Here is a 22,200-nt window from a genome sequence, read left to right on the forward strand (position 1 = left end):
GTACTCTCATTATTAAAATGAAAAGTGATGTGTGCAGACTGGTGCTAAATGAAAGACTATTAAAGCCAATCAGTCTAGAACTTATTAGTAACCCTACAACAACAAACTAGTAGTAATGGACCAGCATTCACAAGCAGCCTTGACAGCAACCAATCAGTAGAAACAGCCCATGTCTCATGGAAGTCTCTATAATAAGAATCCAGTGTATACTGCCCAGTGATCATGAGCAATCATATAAAAAGAACAAGCTTCTGCTTGTGAAACCATGTGTCCCAGAAATAATATTTCTTTCCCATGATTCATCCCCAAACTCCAGTCTCAAGAATGCCTGTGTTATTTATTTATTCATTCATTCATTCACATTTCCAAAATCTAACTATAGGCGTCCATCCTGGGCAACTATCTCATACATTAAAGTCACAAGAAACAAAGGACTCCCATAAATATATCCATCCTAGTCCACTTCCTCCCCAGCACCCTTAGAGAAGAGAGAGAATAGATAGGCTTTGCAGCATATCTGGAAGGTTAACAAATCTGGCTCTGGCAGACAAAATGGGGAGCGAGGTTAGGGTGACCAGATAGCAAGTGTGAAAAATCAGGACAGGAGGTGGGGGGTAATAGGAGCCCATATAAAAAGAAAAGCCCCCAAAATCAGGACTGTCCCTATAAAATGAGGACATCTGGTCACCCTAAATGAGTTCCAAAACTGAGGGCCTTTCACGGACTATGCCCTTCAGGAAGCTCCCTCTCCTCACTTCTGGTGATCTCAGCTGGTGTAATATGGCAGAAGGATAGAGGAGCTCTCTCAGATAACTTGATCCCATCCCATTTAGGGCTTTATATCATCAGATGTAACCTTGCTAGACTGGCAACTCTGGATCTCCAGATCCGTGCCCAGATACCCTCTCCATGATGCTAAGAAAGAAACTGAACAGGCCCTGAGCACTAATAGGAATGAATGGGAAAAAAGTTGAATATTTGGATTTGGAGGTCCTAATGTTCAGTTTATATTTGGACCCTGAATCTAAATATCACATAATCCAAATATCAACCAATTCATTGGGCCCAGTCCCTTCAAGCAAAACCTAGAATGTGTACATGTTGGTGGTACAGTTGGCTACTTCACCAAGTGGACTGATGTTCCCACTACATAATTCACTTGCCCCACCCATACAAGACATGTTTATGCATTTTGGTGTACTACACTCATTTGCTGATAGAAGAGCTCATTTCACTAGTGTGGCATTCCAACACTCCATCAGGAAGCTACGCATTTGATGCTATCTCCAGAGCAACCTCTCAGAGAGGAACAAAAAGATCCATAGGAGAAAAATCTCCCCACATGTAGAAAATGACCATTATAATATGTGGGACAAGTATTTCTCAGAGTGCCATTTCCCTATTTAACTAGTAGAGCTATTTCACCAGTAGTTATTTTTAGGAAGAAATCTGCATGATCTACTGATCAGGATCAAAGACCCACATCCCTAATCTACTTCAAAGAAGCATCAGTTTCAAGGTAGACAGGAAACTACAGTTTCTACATGAGACTACTACTACTATTAGCACCATACAAGGTGAAAGGAAGAGTCAGGATGAGAGCCCATCCTTTTTCTGATGCACTCTGCATATGGACATTCATTCACACAAAATTTTGCTTGCACAAATGTTTGCAACAGTGAACTTAAAGGGGGTGAGAGAACATGATGAACCAAAATACTGTTTCTAATTCTCTAAACTGTTCAGATACCTTTTCCCCGTTATTTGCCCCATTCTATTGACTACTAATGGAGCCAACAGAAACAGAGCTTACTTGATTTTGGCTGCATCCTAAGCTACATGTACATCCCAAAAATAGATTGGCTAGCAGTGGTCAGGATTCAAGCACAGACCCTGGGAAATGACTAATTCACAGCCTTAATTCATAATGTGCTTAAGATGAACTAAATTAAACTTTTCTTTAGCTTGATGCATCATTCTTTCTAGGATAGAATGGGAAAATTCCTTCACCGTGTCACCTCCCAGCTATGGATTTGAAGCAATTGGGACCTATTTTGGATTAGACAGCAATTTCTGAAATACTAACTCCATGGCTATCAGTTAATCCCTGGTGTATTAGCAGATCATGCAAAGTTTGTAGCTAACCCCCACCCATCATGCTCATGTATATATATTTCTCCACTCTGCCTAGGCATATTGGGGGTAACTGCAAGCTGTAGATGGCTTCATATAGTACTGCAGGGGTCTATTGACACCCTGCAGATAGTGTTCTGGAAACTGCAGTCCAATCCCAAGCATTTCTGACCTTTTAAATCCATTCATATATTGCTCCTATATATTGCATTGTATATAGTGTATAACTACTATAGGATCCATTGAGATGAAAGCAACTAGAAAAATACAGTTTTATTTACTATCTGGTACCCATGAAAAATGAACAGGTTGGTAGACTTTAGGGACCCAGCTAAACAAAGCTGTTAAGCATGTGCTCAAAGTTTAGTGCCTGGTAAGTCGGGTTGAAGGCAGTAAAATGTAAAGGCCTGAACCAAAGCCCATTGAAGTAATGGGAGGACTTCCACTGACTTCAGTGTACTTTGGATCAGGCCCTAAGTCTGTGAGAATTGGGGGGCATACAAGGTCTCTCGCCTCCTTTTTTCGCACATTCACATATCTTTTGAATTGAGGCAACAAAAGCATATGGTACCTTCAGATATTTATGGCCAAGATTTTAAAAAGTGACTTCAAGGTCTTAGGTGCCTAACTTAAGACACCATAAAGGGGCCCAATTTTAAGGAAAGGCTGAGCTTGCACCCTCCCTCTGAAAATCAGACTTTTTGACAGTGTCTCAAAGAGGGCACCAAAATATCGAAGCATAAAACAGAGTCTGGAGATGATTGTGGGAGAAATGGAAGAATGGGATATCAAAATTAGCAGAGTATGTGTTAGCTATAAGAGAACACTAGACAAAAACAGCAAAGAGTCCTGTGGCACCTTATAGACTAACAGACGTATTGGAGCATGAGCTTTTGTGGGTGAATACCCACGTCTGTTAGTCTATAAGGTGCCACGGGACTCTTTGCTGTTTTTACAGATCCAGACTAACACGGCTACCCCTCTGATACTAGACAAAAACAGCGGCAGCTAAAATCACTAGTCACATTGAAGGCCAGAAGAAGAGGTTTGCATTTTCATCTGTGACTAGTGATTTTAGCTGCCACCATCTTGGGTTGTCCAACTTGATACATATTAAAGATAATTGATTTTCCAAAGGGCTGGGGCTCAGCAATCTCTGAAAATCAGGCCTCTTTAAGGTGAATCCAGTTGGGAACCAAAAATCACTAGTCACTTGAAAATGTCGACCAAGAAGCTTTACCTTAATGCTGTGGTTGGTAACTTTGTATGCATTAGATTTAAAACTTTCCCTACTGCATCACTCAGAAGAAGAATAGAGAAGAAATACAGAAGAATAGAGAAGACTGAGCTAGGGAGGAGGCTGCTAATGACCATAGTCAAGGTAGTTTTCAGGGGAGCAGAGCAGGCAGAAGCCAGACTGGAAGAGATTAAGAAGAGGAAGTCAAGGAGTGTGCAGACAAAGGGGGATTAGGAAATGGAAGAATAGTTAAAAAAATAGGGGGACAGAGAGAAGGCTTTTTCCTTAAGATCCCATTACTTGGGCAATAGAAAACTGCACTGGGCAAAGCAGTGAAGGAAACAATCCTATGTTGACATGGAGAATGGCTGCAGGGGTGGTCAGCATGTGAAGGGAGATCTTTTCTCTCTTGATTTTTTTCTATGATTCAATTATACTGTCCGGTAAGGAAACTTCCTTACTTATCCTTCTATCTGAACTAATTGGAGAAGACCCTCCATTCCTCTTTACACATGAACAAGGAGGCTCCTGTCCTATTTGCATTTGATCCTATTATGATCCGAATGCAGGGGCTTAAGGGATGTCAGTAAGTGGTTCTTTACCAGTGTGAACTAGGAATTGTGGCACAACTAAAAGGCTTTGGGTAAGTGGCATGCAATTTGACCAACAATTACAATGAAGTACCTGCCATAGTCAGTAAGGGCCAGATTTTTCAGAAGCACACACTATAGCTAAAGTCAATGGGATCTGTAAATGTTCATCACCTCTGAAAAATCAAGCCCTGATTGTCCGAGAAACACACTACAAACCTGCTCTATGCAGACTTTGACATCTGGTACAAATTGTACCTGATGAATCAAAGCATGCAGACCACCCAGGGACAACACTTGATTGACCTACCATATTTGCACTGTGCCATGATATTTACATCAAGGCAAATGACAAAAATGCATGCACTTTGTGGAGACCCCCTTTGGAGAGTGTAAGCTGGATTCCTCCCACCCTTGTCCACCAGTAGTAATAGGACCAAGGATGTCTATATGCACAGACCAAGCAGCAAGTCACTAGAGCAGGGGTCAGCAACCTTTCAGGAGTGGTGTGCCGAGTCTTCATTTATTCGCTCTAACTTTAGGTTTTGCGTGCCAGTAATACATGTTAACATTTTTAGAAGGTCTCTTTCTATAAGTCTATAATATATAACTGAACTATTGTTGTATGTAAAGTAAATGAGGTTTTTAAAATGTTTAAGAAGCTTCATTTAAAATTAAATTAAAATGCAGAGCCCCCTGGATCAGTGGCCAGCACCTGGGCAGGGTGAGTGCCACTGAAAATCAGCTCACGTGCTGCCTTCGGCACCTGTGCCACAGGTTACCTACCCCTGCACTACAGCATGACAACCCAACCCCCCAGGATCCATTAAGACAGATGAGGATTTTGCATCACTTCCCAATTCAGGTTTCCTTCCCTGGATTGGTATAACATACTGACGCTCTGGGGGGCAGAGATGGGAAGAGGAAGGAAATCCAGTGCTATGGGTACTAGCCTGGGGATTCAGGAGACTGAGATTCAACACCCTGCTCCACCACAGACATCCTGAGTGACCTGAGGCAAGTCATATAGTCCCTCTCTATGCCCTTCCCATTTGTAAATGGGGATAATACTTTCCTACCTCACAGGGGTATGGGTAGGATGAATACATTCAAGATTGTGAGGCACTCAGAAACTACAGTAATGGGGGCCATATAAATACCTAATAGAAATACCCATTACCCAGACCACTGTGTGCATTGTTGGCAGTGGAGGGGAGGTCAAACCCAGGACCTTCTGGGTCTAAATACATGAGCCTCCAGAGGTTGGGCTAGAAGACCCAAGTCAGTTAGACAAGGTTTTATCAGCCTTTATGCGTTCCCCAGCCGTTATTAGAAGGGGACAGAGCAGCACCCTAAGTGGGTGTGCGTTATATATACTCTTTTATGCAAAGACACTGTTAAGAACCATAGGATCCATTCTTGTCACTCACACATGGAATCTTTCATCCTTGGAAACGTGCACACAGACTTTTGCACTATGCGGTCACTGTTCGTCCACCTCCTGGGTGCTCTGGCTCCTGTTCTGTATTGACTTTCATACCAGCACCACCAAGAGCTGTTGAAGTGGCAGCATGAAAGGACATGAAACACCTCAGAACTGGCCAGACCATTAAAAGCCTTCCATTTGCTCAGCTTCCAATTAATACAATCTTGGGTTGCTCTCCCTACTGGTCTCCTAAATGCCACAAACTTCAGAAGGGTTTTTCAGATGCCTGCTTGTGACCCCCACTTTGCACCCATTCCCCTTACCTGTTCAACATGTTGGACTGGTAGATCCGTTTCTCTTGGGTGTTGTAACAGCTGCTCTTGGGTTCAGGGATGAAGCTGTGCTCAGACAGCATGTCAGAAGCAGCCGTGGTGATTATGGCTATCCCGTCCCTCACCCTGGCAGGAAGGCCATAGTCCCACTCATCGTACGACACAGAGATGAGGCCAGTGGGGAACTCAGATGGCACTGTGTCTGTATCCCCTGCCACCAGGCTGGGCACGATCCATGTGTACGCATAGCCTGTCAGACCCACAGAGTTGGCCACCTCAAAGATGTAGGTGGCCTCTTCCTTGGTGCAGTAGAGGAGTATGACAGGGCTCTGGAGCTTCTTGAGCTGGTTCTGGATCTTTGAGTCTCCATCATCCAGGGACATGTCCAGCAAGAGGACCTCCTCCAGCTCCCAGCCCACAAAGCTGTTCTCAATGGTGCTGCGGATCTTGTTGACAAAGTCCTGGTAGCCAGGGAAGTAGGTAGTGACAATGGAGAAGATGTACCAGTCATATTCTTCCATGATGTTGAGCATGACAGAGGCTTGCTGTTCTATTGATGGGCCAAACTGGAAGAACATGGATGACTCATCCTAGAACAGAATGGAAAAGAGAGAGAAAAAACAAGAAGGGGTCAAAGAAAATCAAAAACCAAGTTCATGGCCAACTCCAACGAGAGGGGGAAGAGGGGAGATAGGCTATACACCTCTTTTCTTTGTGTTTCGGGCAGGTGTGACAGTTCTCAGGACACCAAGGACTGTGAGCCACCTTGTTATCTCCTGCCTCCTGCAAGAGGGTGGCTTTCTTGTGGAAGCTGGATGTCAGCTCTTTGGCATCACCTGCCTTTCAGCCACCCAAGCACCCTTTTCTCTGGGTTATGCCAGCCCTAACTTTGCCTTTCTGGGTAACAATAGATGCACTCAAATCCCCAGTCCTTGCACATCATTCCCCTGTGATATCCAGTCCCTGACAATGGCTGCCCTCAGAAATTTCAGGTCCTCTGCACCCCATGTACCCCAATTTACCAGTTTTAACTTAAACCACCACTCCTGTAACCCACAGCACTTGTGAGTGCTTACCATAAAATGAAAGTAACGTATTTATTTTTTCTTAAATAAAATAACTGGAAGTGAGAGAAAGTGATGGAAGCAAATGGTTACAGCACCAAACAAATCAAAAAATGTGAACCCGGGTCTACACTTATCAGTAGTTACCTTTCCCCACAAAGTTCAGTCTGTTGCAGAGCCAGAATCCAAATGTTCATGAAAGCCCCCTGCTTCTTAAGGGGTTTCCTCAGTGAATGAATACAGAGGGCATTTCCCTACACTCTGTTATACTGAAACAATCTTTTGTCTTTATTCATAGTCAAGGCCATCTCCTGCCTGCTATAATGTTCCATTTCACCTGTGAGTGGTTTAGGTCATTTGGAATTGTCTTTGATGATTTCTGGGATGTTGCAAGGGTATACAATCGTACCTTGCATTACCTTGCCTTCTGACTAGGGAGGGGTAATGCCCTCATGCTTGAATGGGTAATCACATTACACCTGGTGACTAATTTTTACTCTGAGTTCATAAAGTATACTTTCAATATAAATAAATTATTCCTTAAATACTACCTGTACATACATCTCACAAGGATTATGAATCTCAACAAGTTACAAGCTTTCTGTAGATGCTGTACATGTTACTCTTTATGGATAAATATCCTGTAAGATATGTGTTTGGTGCAGTGAGTTTGTCAGGTCCAGGGTGAGAGATGTTTTCTAAGAACAGGGACCCTTTGCCAAAGAACCTCTGTGTTACAACAAGGTTCAAGGATTATTATTGTTAACAACAGAGCTGGGCAAATACCAAGAGGGAGGGAAAGAAAATATTTTATGTTGGTTGTTTTGTTTTCTTTTTGATGGTGGCTATTTGAAGCTGCTTAGGGGTTTGGAACATTAGAAGTAATCCTGGAAGAGAAGGATGAATGGGTTCAGTGTAGATGAGGTCACAGGGACAGAATTAATGCTATTTCTATTGGTGGTGTTTTTCTTATCCCTCCACTGGTATTAGGTTGCCTTTCTTACCATGCTCAGGCCTTTGCATGAAAGAAAAATTAAAATGAATCAATTTTAAAACCTCAAAAAGTGATCTTTAGAAAGAGCTTTTCTACAAATCCCAGTTAGCCAATGGTGCAGTGAAAGTGTTTCCCATTAGGGTAGTTCACAATACATCAGACTTGCAATTTGTCAATGGTCCAGTGTAATTTTACATCCCTGCTTTTCCCCAATCCATGTTGGAAAGGAATGAAGGAAACATTTCCATAGTAGTTTCATTTATGGACTGATCTTATGCCCTTTAAAATCAAGGTAAAACTCCCATTGACTTCAATGGCATAGGATTGAGCCCCTAAAAATGGTAGAATTAAATGTTGGAGTTCAGCAGAGATTCATGTGACAAGAAGGTGGACCATCCACAGCCAGTTTTAGGAATGAAGCACTGGCCTTGCCTCTTCCCAGCAAGCCTGAAGAATTGGAACAGAGGTCCTAAAGGCGATAAACAGGTGTTTTAGGTCAGAGGAAATCCATTGCACACAGTAAACCAATAAATGCCCTAAAACTTTACCTCAGGACATACACAAATTTAGAATAGAGTGAAGAGCAGATCTCTACCAAAACCATCCTCCTACTGTCTGGCAGGCAAAGCTGCTTTTCAGCAGAGGTCCCAGCTAAATCATCCATCCATTCTTTTCTTAAGAATGTTTTTGATTATCTGCTTCCACTGTGTCTCCTTTAGCAGAATATTCCATAGCTGAGCAACACTGGAAAGAAAAGCCTATCCCAGTACTCAGCCGTAACCTGCTTGGTTCACTTTCCAGACCTGATCTTGTGTTGTCCCTTAACTCTCTGTAAGCTATGGCAGTGGTTCTCAACCAGGAGTATGCATACCCCTCAAGGTATGCAGAGGTCTTCCAGGGTATGGTACTCATCTAGATATCAACTCATCTAGATATTTGCCTAGTTTTACAACAGACTACATAAAAAGCATTAGCAAAGTCAGTACAAACTAAAATTTCATACAGACAATGACTTGTTTATACCCCTCTATAAACTATTCACTGAGCTGTAAGTACAATTTTTATATTCCAATTTAGTTTATAATTATATGGTAAAAATGAGAAAGTCAGAAAATTTTCAGTAATAGTGTAGCTGTGACACTTTTGTATTTTTATGTCTGATCTTGTAAGAAAGTAGTTTTTAAGTGAGATGAAACTTGGGGGTACACAAGACAAAATCAGACTCCTGAAAGGGGTACAATAGTCTGGAAAGTAGAGAGCCACTGAGCTATGGTATTTAAACAACAGTGAGGTCAGTTGTCCCACCAAATTCTCTCTCCATTTTTAAAAGTAGTGTTAACACCACTCCTAGAACACTGCATGCAGTTCTGAGCATCTCAAAAAAGCAGAAAAATAATAGCAACTTGAAAGCAAGTCAGAGAACAACCAAAAATAACCAAAGTCCTTATTTGTGTCCCATGTATTCTGTGGCTGGAACTAGTCAGAATTCACTCTTTGCCACAAAAATCTCATCTTTCTTTAAAAAGATACATTTCTAGCCTTGATGGTTATGGGGGAAAAACATGAAAATGTGACCCAAATGTAAACTAATGCAGTGACATCTGAGTTTGAAGACAGCCTGAACAAATAGCTCTTAGACATTTCATTGTAATGGACTATTAACTCTGAAACCTGAAGATGACAATGTATTGCATATTGAACACTGAAACTAGAGATAAATCTTAAAATAAATTTAATATAAAAACAATACAGGGAGCTATCCTGATTGTATTATTCATCTTCATATTAAATTCAATAAAATCCTCCTTTTCATAAATTTATCTAAAGCTGCTACAGAATTTCCATAATTTCTACCAAAGACTCACAGAACTGAGGGATTTAGCCATAGATAGGGCCCTTCCAAATTCACGGCCGTGAAAAATGTGTCACGGACCGTGAAATCTGATCTCCCCCATGAAATCTGGCTATTGTAGGGGAGACCAGATTTCACAGAGTTATGTGGCTGGAGAGTGGCGGCTGCTGGCCGGGAGCCCAGTTCTGAAGGCAGCATTGCCACCAGCTGCAGCACAGAAGTGAGGGTGGCATGGTATGGGGGGGGGCATCAATATTTGCGGAGGCAGGGCTGGCCTTACAGATGGGTGAGTGGGTGACCACCCAGGGCCCCAGGTCACCTGCCCCATTCACCCACACAGCCAGCCCAAAGCCCCTTTAACTCCCAAGTAATGGGTCTGGAGTCAGGGAGGGGCAGGGCTGAGGGCACCCCAACCAGGAGCTCCTACTATGACTGGGGCTCCAGCTGCTAGTCCTGGATGGGCTGGGGTGGGACAGGACTTCTTCTTCCTCTGCATGGGCTGCTCCTGACGTCAGGTCATACCCATCTCCGGGAATCTCCCCCAGCTTCAGGAAGCTCCATGGCTGCTGGCTGGGAGCCCAGTTCTGAAGGCAGAGTTGCTGCCAGCAGCAATGCAGAAGTGAGGGTGGTATAGTATGGTATTGCCATCCTTACTTCTCCACTGCTGCTGGCAGTGGTGCTGCCTTCAAAGCTGGGCACCCAGCCAGCAGCTGCTCTCTGGCTGCCAACCTGTAAAGAAGGCAGCAGCACAGAAGAATTGGTGGCAATACTATGACCCCCCCACACACACACTATAACTTTGTGATTCCCCCCCCATGGACTCATTTTGGGTCGGGACCCCCACAGCTACAATACTGTGACATTTCAGATTTAAATATCTGAAACCATGAATTTTATGATTTTTAAAATCCTATGACTGTGAAATTGACCAAAATGGAGCATGAATTTGGTAGGGCCCTAGCTATAGAGTGCACAGACCCTGACTTGAGAAAATTATTGAAAGAGCTAAAAAATGTATCACTTGGCTAAGTGACACCTAAGAGATGGAAGATAATAAATCTGCTAGCATTTAAAGGGTGGTATATATCAAGGAGGAAAAAGACTTGTTTAGGATTGTACTGACACATGGGATGGGGAGGAGTGACATAACTGAATAAGTCCTTGCCATCCTAACCTTGATGATTTGAAACACATTCAGGTATTATGGGTCAGGCATCTTAAACTACAGGACTGTACAGCCAAACGTCCCCCAGGTCTGAGATAGGAAATCTCCATTTCCACTGGGGCGAAGCGATGAGATCCACACCAACCAAAGCATTAGTGCATTGTGTAAATATGAATAGAATAAAATAAGATAGGTTTTTAAAAGTCTCAGTCTCAGTTTAAATCTCAATTAACAGTGCCTCCCTCCACACGTACACACGCATCCTCATCCTCAAATCAAACAGCAGAGGCTAGTTGTCTGTGCAGGTAATAATTAGTCTTGAGCAATTTCATACATTTTTATTACAACAGCAGCAGGAGGAGGGGGCAACCTCGGCTCCAAACGAGAGGGCTACAATTGTTCAAGCCAGTCCAGCTTTCTGCCTGGCACAATGCTCCTTAGTGCTTAATCAACCCAGCATTTCAATTGGCCAAATGCTCGAGTGCTTCGCCAGCTCAGCACTCAGAGAAGAGGGGGGATGGTGGAGGAAAGAGAGGACAATAACATATAGAGGGACATTTTCTCCTACAATAAATCTGACTTGAGTTGCTGGTAGAGGTGGATGGAAAATTTCACGAAAACGTGTCTGACAAAAAGGAATATTTTCAAAGTGTCACAATTTTTCTCCTTCTCCCCGTTTCCTGACCACATGTAGCTGTTGATCAGGGAGAGAGAGGAGACTGTAAAAAAGCGAGAGGGTTATGGTTCTGGACAAGGGAGGGGGCTAGTTATCTCCACTATAGGTAAGTTTCCGGGCAAGGCAACAGAAACAACGGAGGTTCTGCTGTTAGGACACCACTCTGCTCAGAAAGATTAAAAATACAAACTTGAAATTGCCCCATTGCTTTCTAACATGCCCAAGAATAATGCATTTTCCCATCTACACTTCAAAAGTTTCCACAGAGGAACACAGCCCGCAAGATTCCCAGCAGTATTTGGCTTACACTGCCCCCACCTAAAATTTTAAATTAGAGCCGCCAGTGACTAGAGATATGGCTAGAGAGCAAGCGTTGGTATTAGCACCAGAGGGCTAATTAAGGGATTGGGTTATAGATGAAGAGGTCATCATTGCAATCTCTGACTTCAAGCCTGTCCTTGCAGTTGCTTCTCATCCATCCCTCCCAGCTGTGGGCCGAATGTTACCCATTGCTAAGCGCTGTATAAGAAAAGAAAAGGTGGCACAAAATCCCCTCAGACATGGAGAACAGAGACTCCATTGCACAATCCGCACTGTAGCTCTACAGGGTCAAGGATCTGCAGTTTTGTAGAGCTGAGCTGAGGGTGGAGCGGCTGAGTCGACACAGCATGCTCTCCAGCTGACAGATGGCTTCCCACAGAAAATCTGCTCTGAAGTCATTGTTGCTGGAACTAACAGTAGTGTCATAACGTTAACCCCCTCAAATGGGGATGTTGTATCACAAGTGCATATGTTGCAGCCAGGGGTAATAGCCAATTGCATCCTAACTCCCTTGGGAGCCATGCTTTGGGGCTGGGGGAGGTCTGAAGTGTCTCGGTGGAGGGAGAGCATTATACAGAGATGGCTCAAGATCCAAAGCGAGTTACCATGTATCCATTTCCCTCAAAGGCAGCATCACTTATCCCCTTTGTGATCCCCCAAACACCTTCCCTCTCAGGGGAGAACCAGGCAGAAATTGTATTAGGTTAAGCTGGGAGTTTTCCTCTTACTCCTGGGAGCATAGCATGTCTCTCTCTTTGTGGAGAGGTGCTCCAGCAGCTCAGGCCTCAGCAGCTGCGGCCTCAGCGGCTGGATCAATTGGAGCTGATCACTATAGTTTAACAAGCCATTTGCCTCAAAAATGGCAGGAGAAACCCCAGGGGATAGGGGGGATTTCTCACAAGCTCACTTCTCTCAGCTTCTCTAGATTCCCTAGGCAGGCGGAAGTGATGGCTCCCTCACAGACAAAAGCAACTCAGTGCTGTAGCCTGGAATTGACACTGCCTCAATTTCAGGCTCTTTGTGTGGTAGAGACCGGGGATCAACCAAGAATTAATGCAGTTGCAGCAGATCAGTTGTCTTCCAGGCCTACAGAACCCCATACTAAGCAATATAGCATCTGACTTAGTGAAGGGAGGAGATCAATATTCTGTCTTATTTCTGTTTGGGGGTTTTCTTTATGTAACACTCACTTACACAGAGTGGCTGTCTGTCCCCCTCTAGTGGCAGGAACTCACTGATGTTTATGGTTTTGCTACTGGCTTCAAGCTAAGAGATGGGACTTTTTGTTCAGGCAGTAGAGGCCCATACTTTTTAGCTCCCTGTTGCAGGCATCCTGGCTGGTGGTGTCATTAATATAATTCACACAAGGAGCGAGTAGATTACATTTATTCACTTTACAGGCAAGGAGGCATTAGTCAAACTTTTGGAAGACACTTAGGGACAGAGTCATCCCTGCACTGGTGCAGGTGCCAGCCCAGGGAGAGTGGAAAGGGGCTTGTGCCACTTCTATTCTAGGGCTGCTGGGGGCCAGTTTGACTCTCTGCATTGGCTAGGGCAGCCCCCAGCCCTGTTTCAATGGCCCCACCCTAGCCATGCCTCCTCCTGCACCAGGGGCTCCTACAGTGGCCATGCAGAGTTGGCTCTTTGCACAGCAAACAGGCCCCTTTCCTCAGGAGGAAGCTTACACCTGCCCTACAGTCACTTTGCAGCAGCCTGACTAGCCCTAGGGCAATGATGAATCAGGTCCCCAATCTTGTCTTTCCCATTTCCAGTATCACCCGTTTTCCTCACCTCGGTTGTTGGGCTTAATGTGTGATTGTTGAGGGGGTTGGTGACCTGTAATACACAGGCGGTCAGATTACATTAGATTCTAACCTTAAACTCTAGGACTCCTAGAGAAGATAGTAGGCATTGTCGTTTAAGTACAGTAGTGGGAGTCAGGAGCCTAGGCTACTTTTGTATTTGGCACCACCACAAAACTTCTTTGTGACCTGGGGCAAGTCATTCAGGGCTATATTTTTAGGCAAGTCTCAGCCCAAGTTACCACAGATGCTGTGGGTGCAAAAAGAGCATCATCAAAATAGAGGCCACCAGGCCTCTTCTGTCTTTAAAAAGGAGACCCCACCATATACCTATTCATCACCGTCATGGTGGGATGTTTATTATTCCTGATGGAAAATGTCATAGAAATTCAGAGTCTTATAATTAATTTTTCTATATTTCTCAGGCCTGTTTGTTATAGCAGAGCTGAAATCAAAACAGGATCATTGTTGTTTAAGTATTCGTTTACTCCTGCTTATCCCTACCCCCAACTCACCACGGCCTCAGGCTAGCCTTGAGACAAAGGCTTCCGCTTGTTCTTCTCTCTGTATTTAATTATTATATTTAGTTTTGAAAAATACAATAATTCCTGTACATAGAACTACATGCTGTATCACAGAATTGTGAGCTGTCTACTTGGGACATCCTGTTGGGTTGCTATGGAGAGTAGTGTAGTATGACTGACAAGAGTATTGTGACTCCTTATAGAGAATAAGATGTGGGACAGAGTCTTTCTTACTCAGTCTCTGTCTCACACACACAAGAGAAAAGGTGGGTGAGGTAATAGCTTTTATTGGACCAACTTCTGTTGGTGAGAGAGACAAGCTTTCGAGCTTACACAAAGCTCTTCTTCAGGCACACACAAAGGAATGTTGGAATGCCTGGACTTGTGGCATTTCGTCATGACACTTTTCCCTATTGATCTTAGTTAGCAGCGATTCCAACTTCTTCCCATCTCATCTGATGACAGAATGGTTCCCAATAGAAAGCCTCAAACTGTAGAGTTTGGAATCTTCAGTGAATGAGATGTTCTGAGTGGCTGAATGTTCTTATTATTGTCATAGGAAAGCTAGAGTCCAGAATGCTCAGTAATCAGGAGGTTCTGATAGGCTGTATATTGTCATGTATTGAGCAGTACTGCGTGAGCCACGGGCAGGGTGATGAATTTTGCCACTGCTCTTCTGGTCCCTGGAGGTGATAGGGCAGCCAGGAAGGGACGTTCTGTGACAACTGGGAGGATAGAGAGTCAGCAATGGTGGCAGCTGTACCTACTGGCTGTTCAGAGTGACTGAGCTGGGGAACCAGAGTTGCCTCTGTGCACAGTTGTGTGTCTCTCAGGCCTGGTCTACACTAGGACTTTAATTAGAATTTAGCAGCGTTAATTCGAATTAACCGTGCACCCGTCCACACCAGGAAGCCATTTAGTTCGACCTAGAGGGCTCTTTAGTTCGAATTCGGTACTCCACCCCGACGAGGGGAGTAGCGCTAAATTCGACATGGCTAGCTCGAATTAGGCTAGGTGTGGATGCAAATCGAACTTACTAGCTCCGGGAGCTATCCCACACTGCACCACTCTGTTGACGCTCTGGACAGCAGTCCAAGCTCGGATGCTCTGACCAGCCACACAGGAAAAGTCCCGGGAAAATTTGAATTCCTTTTCCTGTCTGGACAGTTAGAATCTCATTTCGTGGTTGGACATCGGGGCGAGCTCAGCAGCACCGGCAGCGATGCAGAGCTCTCCAGCAGAGGAGTTCATGTAATCTCTGAATAGAAAGAGGGACCCAGCATAGACTGACCGGGAACTCTTGGATCTGATCGGAGTGAGGGGCGAGGAGTCTCTGCTTTCGGAGCTGCGCTCCAAATAACGGAATGCAAAGACCTACGAGAAGGTCTCCAAAGCCATGAGAGACAGAGGATACAGCCAGGATGCAACGCAGCGCCGCGTGAAAATCAAGGACCCCAGACAAGGCTACCAAAAAAACAAAGCGGCAAACGGATGCTACGGAGCCTGCCACCACTGCCCCACCAGTGACCATGGACTCTGACGATGGGACAGTGTCGACGGCCAGTTCCTCGGCGATGTTCGCGGACGGGGAAGATGAAGAAGAGTTTCTGGAGGACGAGGCAGGCGACAGCGCTTACAACGCTGGTTTCCCCGACAGCCAGGATCTCTTCATTACCGTCACGGAGATCCCCTACCAACCCTCCCCGGCCAGGAACCCGGATCCTGAATCAGGGGTAGGAGCAGTCGGTAAGTGCTTTAACCATGTAAACTTTTATTCTTAATATAACAGGAATCTGAAGTATGTGAAAAGGAGGTCTCTCTATATATGGGGATAGAACAGAAATCCTCCTGGGAGATCTCCACGAACCTCTCCTGGAGGTAATCGAAAAGCCTCCGCAGGAGGTTCCTGGGGAGAGCTGCCTTATTGGGTGCTCCGTGGTAGCACACTTTTCCGCGCCAGGCTTTCATGAGGTACTCAGGGAGCATTGCCTCCCCGAGCACGGCTGCGTAGGGCCCTGGTTTGTGCTGGCTTTCACGCAGCATGCGCTCTCTATCTCCTTCAGTGACCCTCCTCAGGGTGATCTCGCTCGGAGACTCCTGCATGTAATTAGGGGAATTACTGTAATGTTACGCCTGGTCCAAAGTATTTTTAAAAAATCTCCGGACAGACGGCATAGCAGAGACTCAGCACGCTGCTGCGTGATGAGCGTAACGGAAAGCCAAAGATTCAAATGGACGCTCATGGAGGGAGGGGGGACTGAGGACGCAAGGTATCCCACAGTTCCTGCTGTCTCCGAAAAGGATTTGCATTCTTGGCTGAGCTCCAAATGCTTCTAGGGTCAAAAACAGTGTCCGCGGTGGGTCAGGGCATAGCTCGGCAATTTACGCAGCCCCCCAACCACCCCCAGAAGTGAAAGGGAAAACAATCCTCTCTTGACTCTTTTACATGTCACCCTATCTTTACTGAATGCTGCAGATAGACGCGATGGTGCAGCACTCAACACCAACATCCTTGCTCCCCCCACGCTATGGATGGCTGATGGTACAATACGACTGGTATCCGTCGTCGTCATCATCAGCCTATTGGCACATGGGGCAGTGCAAAAGGACTGGTAACCATGCAGACTACCATCCGTTAGGTCGATCAAGGGCGCCTGGCCCTAATTTTTCCTGGTAGATGGTACAATATGGCTGATAACCATCGTCATCATCGCCACAAGGGGCTGAGCTTCATCAGCCCCCAACCCTTCATGTGTAAAGAAAAGATTCAATTGCCCCTGGACTAGCAGCAGGATGCTGGGCTCCTCTCCTCCACACTCCTTAATGTCCTATCTGGACTATCATAGCAGCTGGAGGCTGCCTTCCACTCATTTCTCACAAACAAGTCACTGTGTCTTATTCCTGCATTCTTTATTACTTCATCACACAAGTGGGGGGACAATGCTATGGTAGCCCAGGAAGGCTGGGGAAGAATGGAATAAACAGGTGGGGTTGTTGCAGGAGCACCCCCTGTGAATAGCATACAGCTCATAATCTATGCAGGATCTGACACAGAGCAGCTGTGCTCTCTGGTTCTCTGATACAGTGGTTCTCTAGTACACTTGCCCATATTCTAGGCAGGACTGATTCTATTTTTAGATACCAAAAAGGAGGGATTTACTCAGGGAGTCATTCCCAATTTTGGCTTTTGCGCCCCTGGCTAAGAGCAGCCAGGGGCACTTATGACAGCAGCAAATGGTGCAGTGCAAAAGGACTGCTAACCATGCCCATCTTATTACCAATTTATGGTGTGGTAGATGGTACAATATGGCTGGTAACCATCTCTACTGTCATGCAAAAGCAAAAGCATGCTGCTGTGTAGCGCTGCTGAACCGCCTCTGTCAGTGGCATCTAGTACACATACGGTGACAGGCACAAAAGCCAAAACAGGCTCCATGGTTTCCACGCTGTGGCGTCTGCCAGGGCAATCCAGGGAAAACGGGCTTGAAATGATTGTCTGCTGTAGCTTTCCCGGAGGAAGGGATGACTGACGACATTTACCCAGAACCACCCGCGAAAATGGTTTTTGCCCCATCAGGCACTGGGATCTCAACCCAGAATTCACAGAGACAGATTAGACTGTGTTCATTCTTCGCAAAAATTTATCTTGGCAAGGAATTCACTCCCTTTTTCCCATCACACAGCTTGAACTGTCTCCAGACCCGCCACAGCATCCCCCTCACAGAGGCTGGCAAAGATTAGGCGGCGAAATAAAAAGACACGGGACGAGATGTTCACTGAACTTATGGGGTGCTCCCGAGACGACGCGGACCAGCAGAGCCAGTGGAGGGAGACCCTCTCTCTGTACCAGCGCTCACTCAGCGAACGGGAGGAGAGGTGGCGTGAGGAAGACAAGCAGGCGACTCAAACGCTGCTTGGACTAATGAGAGAGCAAATGGACATGCTCCTGCGCCTTGTGCATGTTCTGCAGGACCTCCGGCAGGAGGACAGAGCCCCCCTGCAGTGTATCTGCAACCGCCCTCCTCCGCCACAAAGTCCCATACCCCCCTCACCCAAAATAACCAGAAGGAGGGGCGCCAGAGGCCGTGTAAACTGTCACTGCACCCCAGCAGAGTGCTCAAGTACCCAAAAGCTCTCATACCCTACATTTTGAAAAGTCCTTTCCTTCCCGCCTCACCCAAGCCCCGATCCCAGTTTCATCCCCTAACTGTCTAGTTGATAATAAAAAATACTTTTCTGTTAATTACTGTTTCCGTCATGTTCTTTTAGAGGAGACTGTGTTTGAAGGGGGGGAAGGGGGTTGGTAATTTGACAGGACAATCACCTTTACCAGGGTACAGACATGGGGGCAGGATCAGCAGCAGGTCACACACACACTGCAGTCAGTACGCACCCTGGTCGGTATGGGAGGTGGTTTGCAGGTTCTGTGTGGGTGGGGGGGTACGTGACTTTGTAGCGGGGGAGGGGGGTTACAGATCTCATGCAACGGTCCCTGTCCTGGACCACAGAGCCACGCAGCAGAGGAATCTGTATCCGTCCTCCCCCGCCAAAAGGCCACATAGCCCCCGCACACGGAGTCCCAAAAAGGAGGGATGGCAGGCGCCGTTGAAACATCCAGTCCGGCACTGCAGACCGCTCTGGGAGCAGGAGCCTGTCATTCCTCGAGTTTACAGGCGGTCTTTACATCACTGCACACCCTACCCAGCACAGTCCGTGTCCCAGTTTCAACCCTGTAACGCAAAGTCATCAATAAAGAAACCTTTGTAAAGTTACAGTGGAACATGTATTTTATTTTTAAACGTGTGTTGGAAGTTGGGGAAGCGGGGTGGGCGGGGTATGTAACTGCAGATGCTAGTCAACAGTCACTTGGTAAAGAAACAGGCGCAGGTTCAGCTTCTCTGTAAAGAAACTGAACAGTCACAGGTCATGCTGCTCGCTGGTACTTGAAGAGTTCCTTGTCGCTGTGAAAGGCGCCTGCACAGAGCTTCACGAGCCAGGGCATTAGCGGGTAGGCTGGGTCCCCGACGATCACTATAGGCATCTGCACATCCCCAAGACTTATTTTGTGGTCCGGGAAGAAACTACCTTCCTGCAGGCGTCTAAACAGACCAGAGTTCCTGAAAACACGCACGTCATGAACTTTGCCTGGCCACCCGACGTTGATGTTGGTAAAACGTCCCCCATGGTCCACCAGTGCTCGCAGCACCATTGAAAAGTAGCCCTATTTCTCAGCAGCTGACTGTGGAAGAGGTGGACGATAAGGTGCGAGGAGTTGACAACGGCCATAACTGCAGCGGGATCCGTGCTCAAAGTGCTGTGGCGCCCGCGCTGTCACTGAGCAGAAAAGTGCACGAACAGATTGCCCGCAGGCGCTTTCAGGGAGGGAGGGAGGGAGGGAGGGCGTGATTGACGTTTCAATGATCACAGTTACCCAAAACCATCCTCGACACATTTTTCCCCCCAGCATGCATTGGGGGGGAAATCCCAGGATTCCAATGGGCAGCGGGGAGTGCGGGAACTGTGGGATAGCTTCCCACAGTGCACCGCTTCCAAAGTCGACACTGGCCCCGTTACTGTGGACTCACACAGTCGAAGTAGTGTATTTGGTGTGGATACACAACTTCGACTTCATAAGGTCGATTCCACAAATTCGAATTAAGTTGATTCGAAATAGTCTTGTAGTGTAGACGTACCCTCAGTTTAAGAGCAATAGGACTCACATGCATCATGTTGGTTAGAATACACAAATGGTATAAAACAGATTACACCAGATCTGACTCCATGACAACAATTTCTCTGCAACAACAGAAACTGACCTGCCGCAAGGCCCCAAAAATCAACCACTGCCCAGGTGATTGGGATTGCTATAACACCTTGTGCACCAAGGAGTCCCTCTGGAGCTCGACCAAAGCAGATTCCTATTAAAGCCAATTCAGAAGACTGAAAATTGTAAGTAATTTTCAATTCCTGGTTCTAAGGGATTTGCAAGGAATCACTCCAGACATACTGCAACAGAGGAGACACAAAACACCCTATAATCCTCGATATCTGTCTTGGGGTAGGATAATGATATTTCCTCCCCTACTGGTATGCCTTGCTCCATAGAACACACAGTATTAAACCATAGGGAAATGAATAATCCTTTGATTAGTCACAAAGTTTAAGACTAGAAGGGACCACCAGATCATCTAGTCTGAACTCTGGTATATCACAGGCCACCAGTATTACCCAGCATGCACAAAGTATTACAGCCCACAGGAGACTATGATATGATGTGCCACGGGCAGAGAATAGGAGGGATACAGGTGCATCAGTGGCCAAGGCCCCAGGAATGGCAGGGAAATGATTAAGTGAGAGATACCCAGATGATCCTGGCAACTGAACTGCACCCATATACCATAGAGGAAAGCAAAAGCCCCCAAGGTTCCTGCCAATCTGACCTGAGGAAAAATTCCTTCCCAACCCAACATATGGCCATCGGTTAGACCCTGAGCATGTGAAAAAGAACCAGCCAGCCAAGTACCTGAGAGACAGAATGCTCAGTGCCACCTGAGACATTGACCTACCTCATCCAGTGTCCCATTTCCAGCTGTGGCCATCTCTGATGCTTCAGAGGAAGGAGACCAGAAAAATAATAGAATACATAGCTAGAGCCATAATTCAGCAGAAGTGGCTACAGTCCAATCTACAAAGTTTGGACCAAATCACAAGGGGTATTATGCTATAGGTGTAAATATATAAGTGACTACCTGGATTAGACCCCTGGTCCATTTAGTGAGCTATCCTGTTCACACCAGATCATGCTACCAGTCCAGAATCCTACCTCCTTGTCACGGGGCATGGCTCCTCTCTTGCCTTCTTCCTGCAAACATTGCACTGAGTCCCATGGTTGTGCCGTCACCATGTCCTTTTATTATGTGTTTCCTCCACCCCTCCAATACAACAATCCTTGTCCAATCTTATTTTGCAATGTTAACATTGCAACAATCTATTTGCAATCTTAACATAGCTTTTGGCCCTCTCACCACTGCCTGAGGGGAACAGCAGTCTCTCTGCTCTGAACCTCTGTGTGGCTAGGGTCAGCTAGCCCTGGGGGGTATTTTCTCTCCTCCCCCCCCCCTTCCTTCCTGTACCTCTTCTTATCTGCCCTGGACTGATAGGATAATTATCTTAGACAGCCATCCTGATTGACTAATTAGCCTCATCTGCTTTCTCCATGGGAACTAATTAATATCAGAATGATCAGAGTGCAGGTTCACCTGTTTGCACCTTGCACTCTGTCATACCCCTACCATACCAGATCAGACCAGTAGTCCATTTCGTCAAGTATCCTGATACGACTAATCTCTGATGGTTTAAAGAAAGGCAAAAATGCCCCATAATCCACTCAGCAAGTTACATTATGCTGTTTGTCTGGGGGATTTTTTTCTGGCCCTCAAAGGTGACCAGCTTGCACCCTGAAACATGAAATCTGACTATATATTGATTGGTATGTCAGCTGGCAAAGCAACCTCTTATCGTTAGTGGTTATAACATTATCCAGCACTTAAAAATCCAGTCCCAGTACTTGGCAGGAGGGCATAGAGCAAATTCCACAAATCAGCTACATCCTGTGTGAAGTTGTATTTCTTTTTTATCATTTCTAAATTAACTGCTCTTTCATTTCATCAAGAGGGCCCTTGCTCTCTACTGAGCAGTGGGGAGGAAACCTCAAAAAAGTACAGTGATTCCATTTAGATAAGCATTCAGAGTTCATCAACTTCTCCAAATTCATCTGAACCTCTTTGGAGTGGGAAATCTTCTCCCACAAAATTTCCACTGCTGCCCAGATGTGAACAGGTCACAGATATTCATAAGAGCAGCCCATCCATTAGTTATTTTGGTATTTCTAGTTTCGGGCTACTACAGGGAAGCATGAGGACAGTGCAGGGAGAAGAAAGGGCACACAAGGGGTTTTATGAAAGTGTTCAGGCCAGAACTGCATCAACACTTGAGGAAGGTTGGTCTTCTGGTATTTGCACTGGATTTGGACTCAGAAGATGTGGGGGTCAAGTGTCAGCTCTGCTACTGAGTAGGGGCTTGTC

The 22,200-nt window shown here is 45.7% G+C and overlaps 1 protein-coding gene across 1 annotated transcript in view; it reads right to left on the minus strand.

The window, feature by feature from the left end:
• Window positions 1-22,200, minus strand: part of GRIN2B (glutamate ionotropic receptor NMDA type subunit 2B) — a 330,192-nt gene that overhangs the window by 155,634 nt on the left and 152,358 nt on the right. Inside the window, exon 4 of the mRNA XM_045001048.1 lies at window positions 5,710-6,308. Coding sequence (XP_044856983.1) covers window positions 5,710-6,308 — 599 coding nt within the window. The remainder of the gene's footprint in view (window positions 1-5,709; window positions 6,309-22,200) is intronic.

This window comes from Mauremys mutica, chromosome 1, assembly GCF_020497125.1.
Source record: "Mauremys mutica isolate MM-2020 ecotype Southern chromosome 1, ASM2049712v1, whole genome shotgun sequence".
Lineage (NCBI taxonomy): Eukaryota > Metazoa > Chordata > Testudines > Geoemydidae > Mauremys > Mauremys mutica.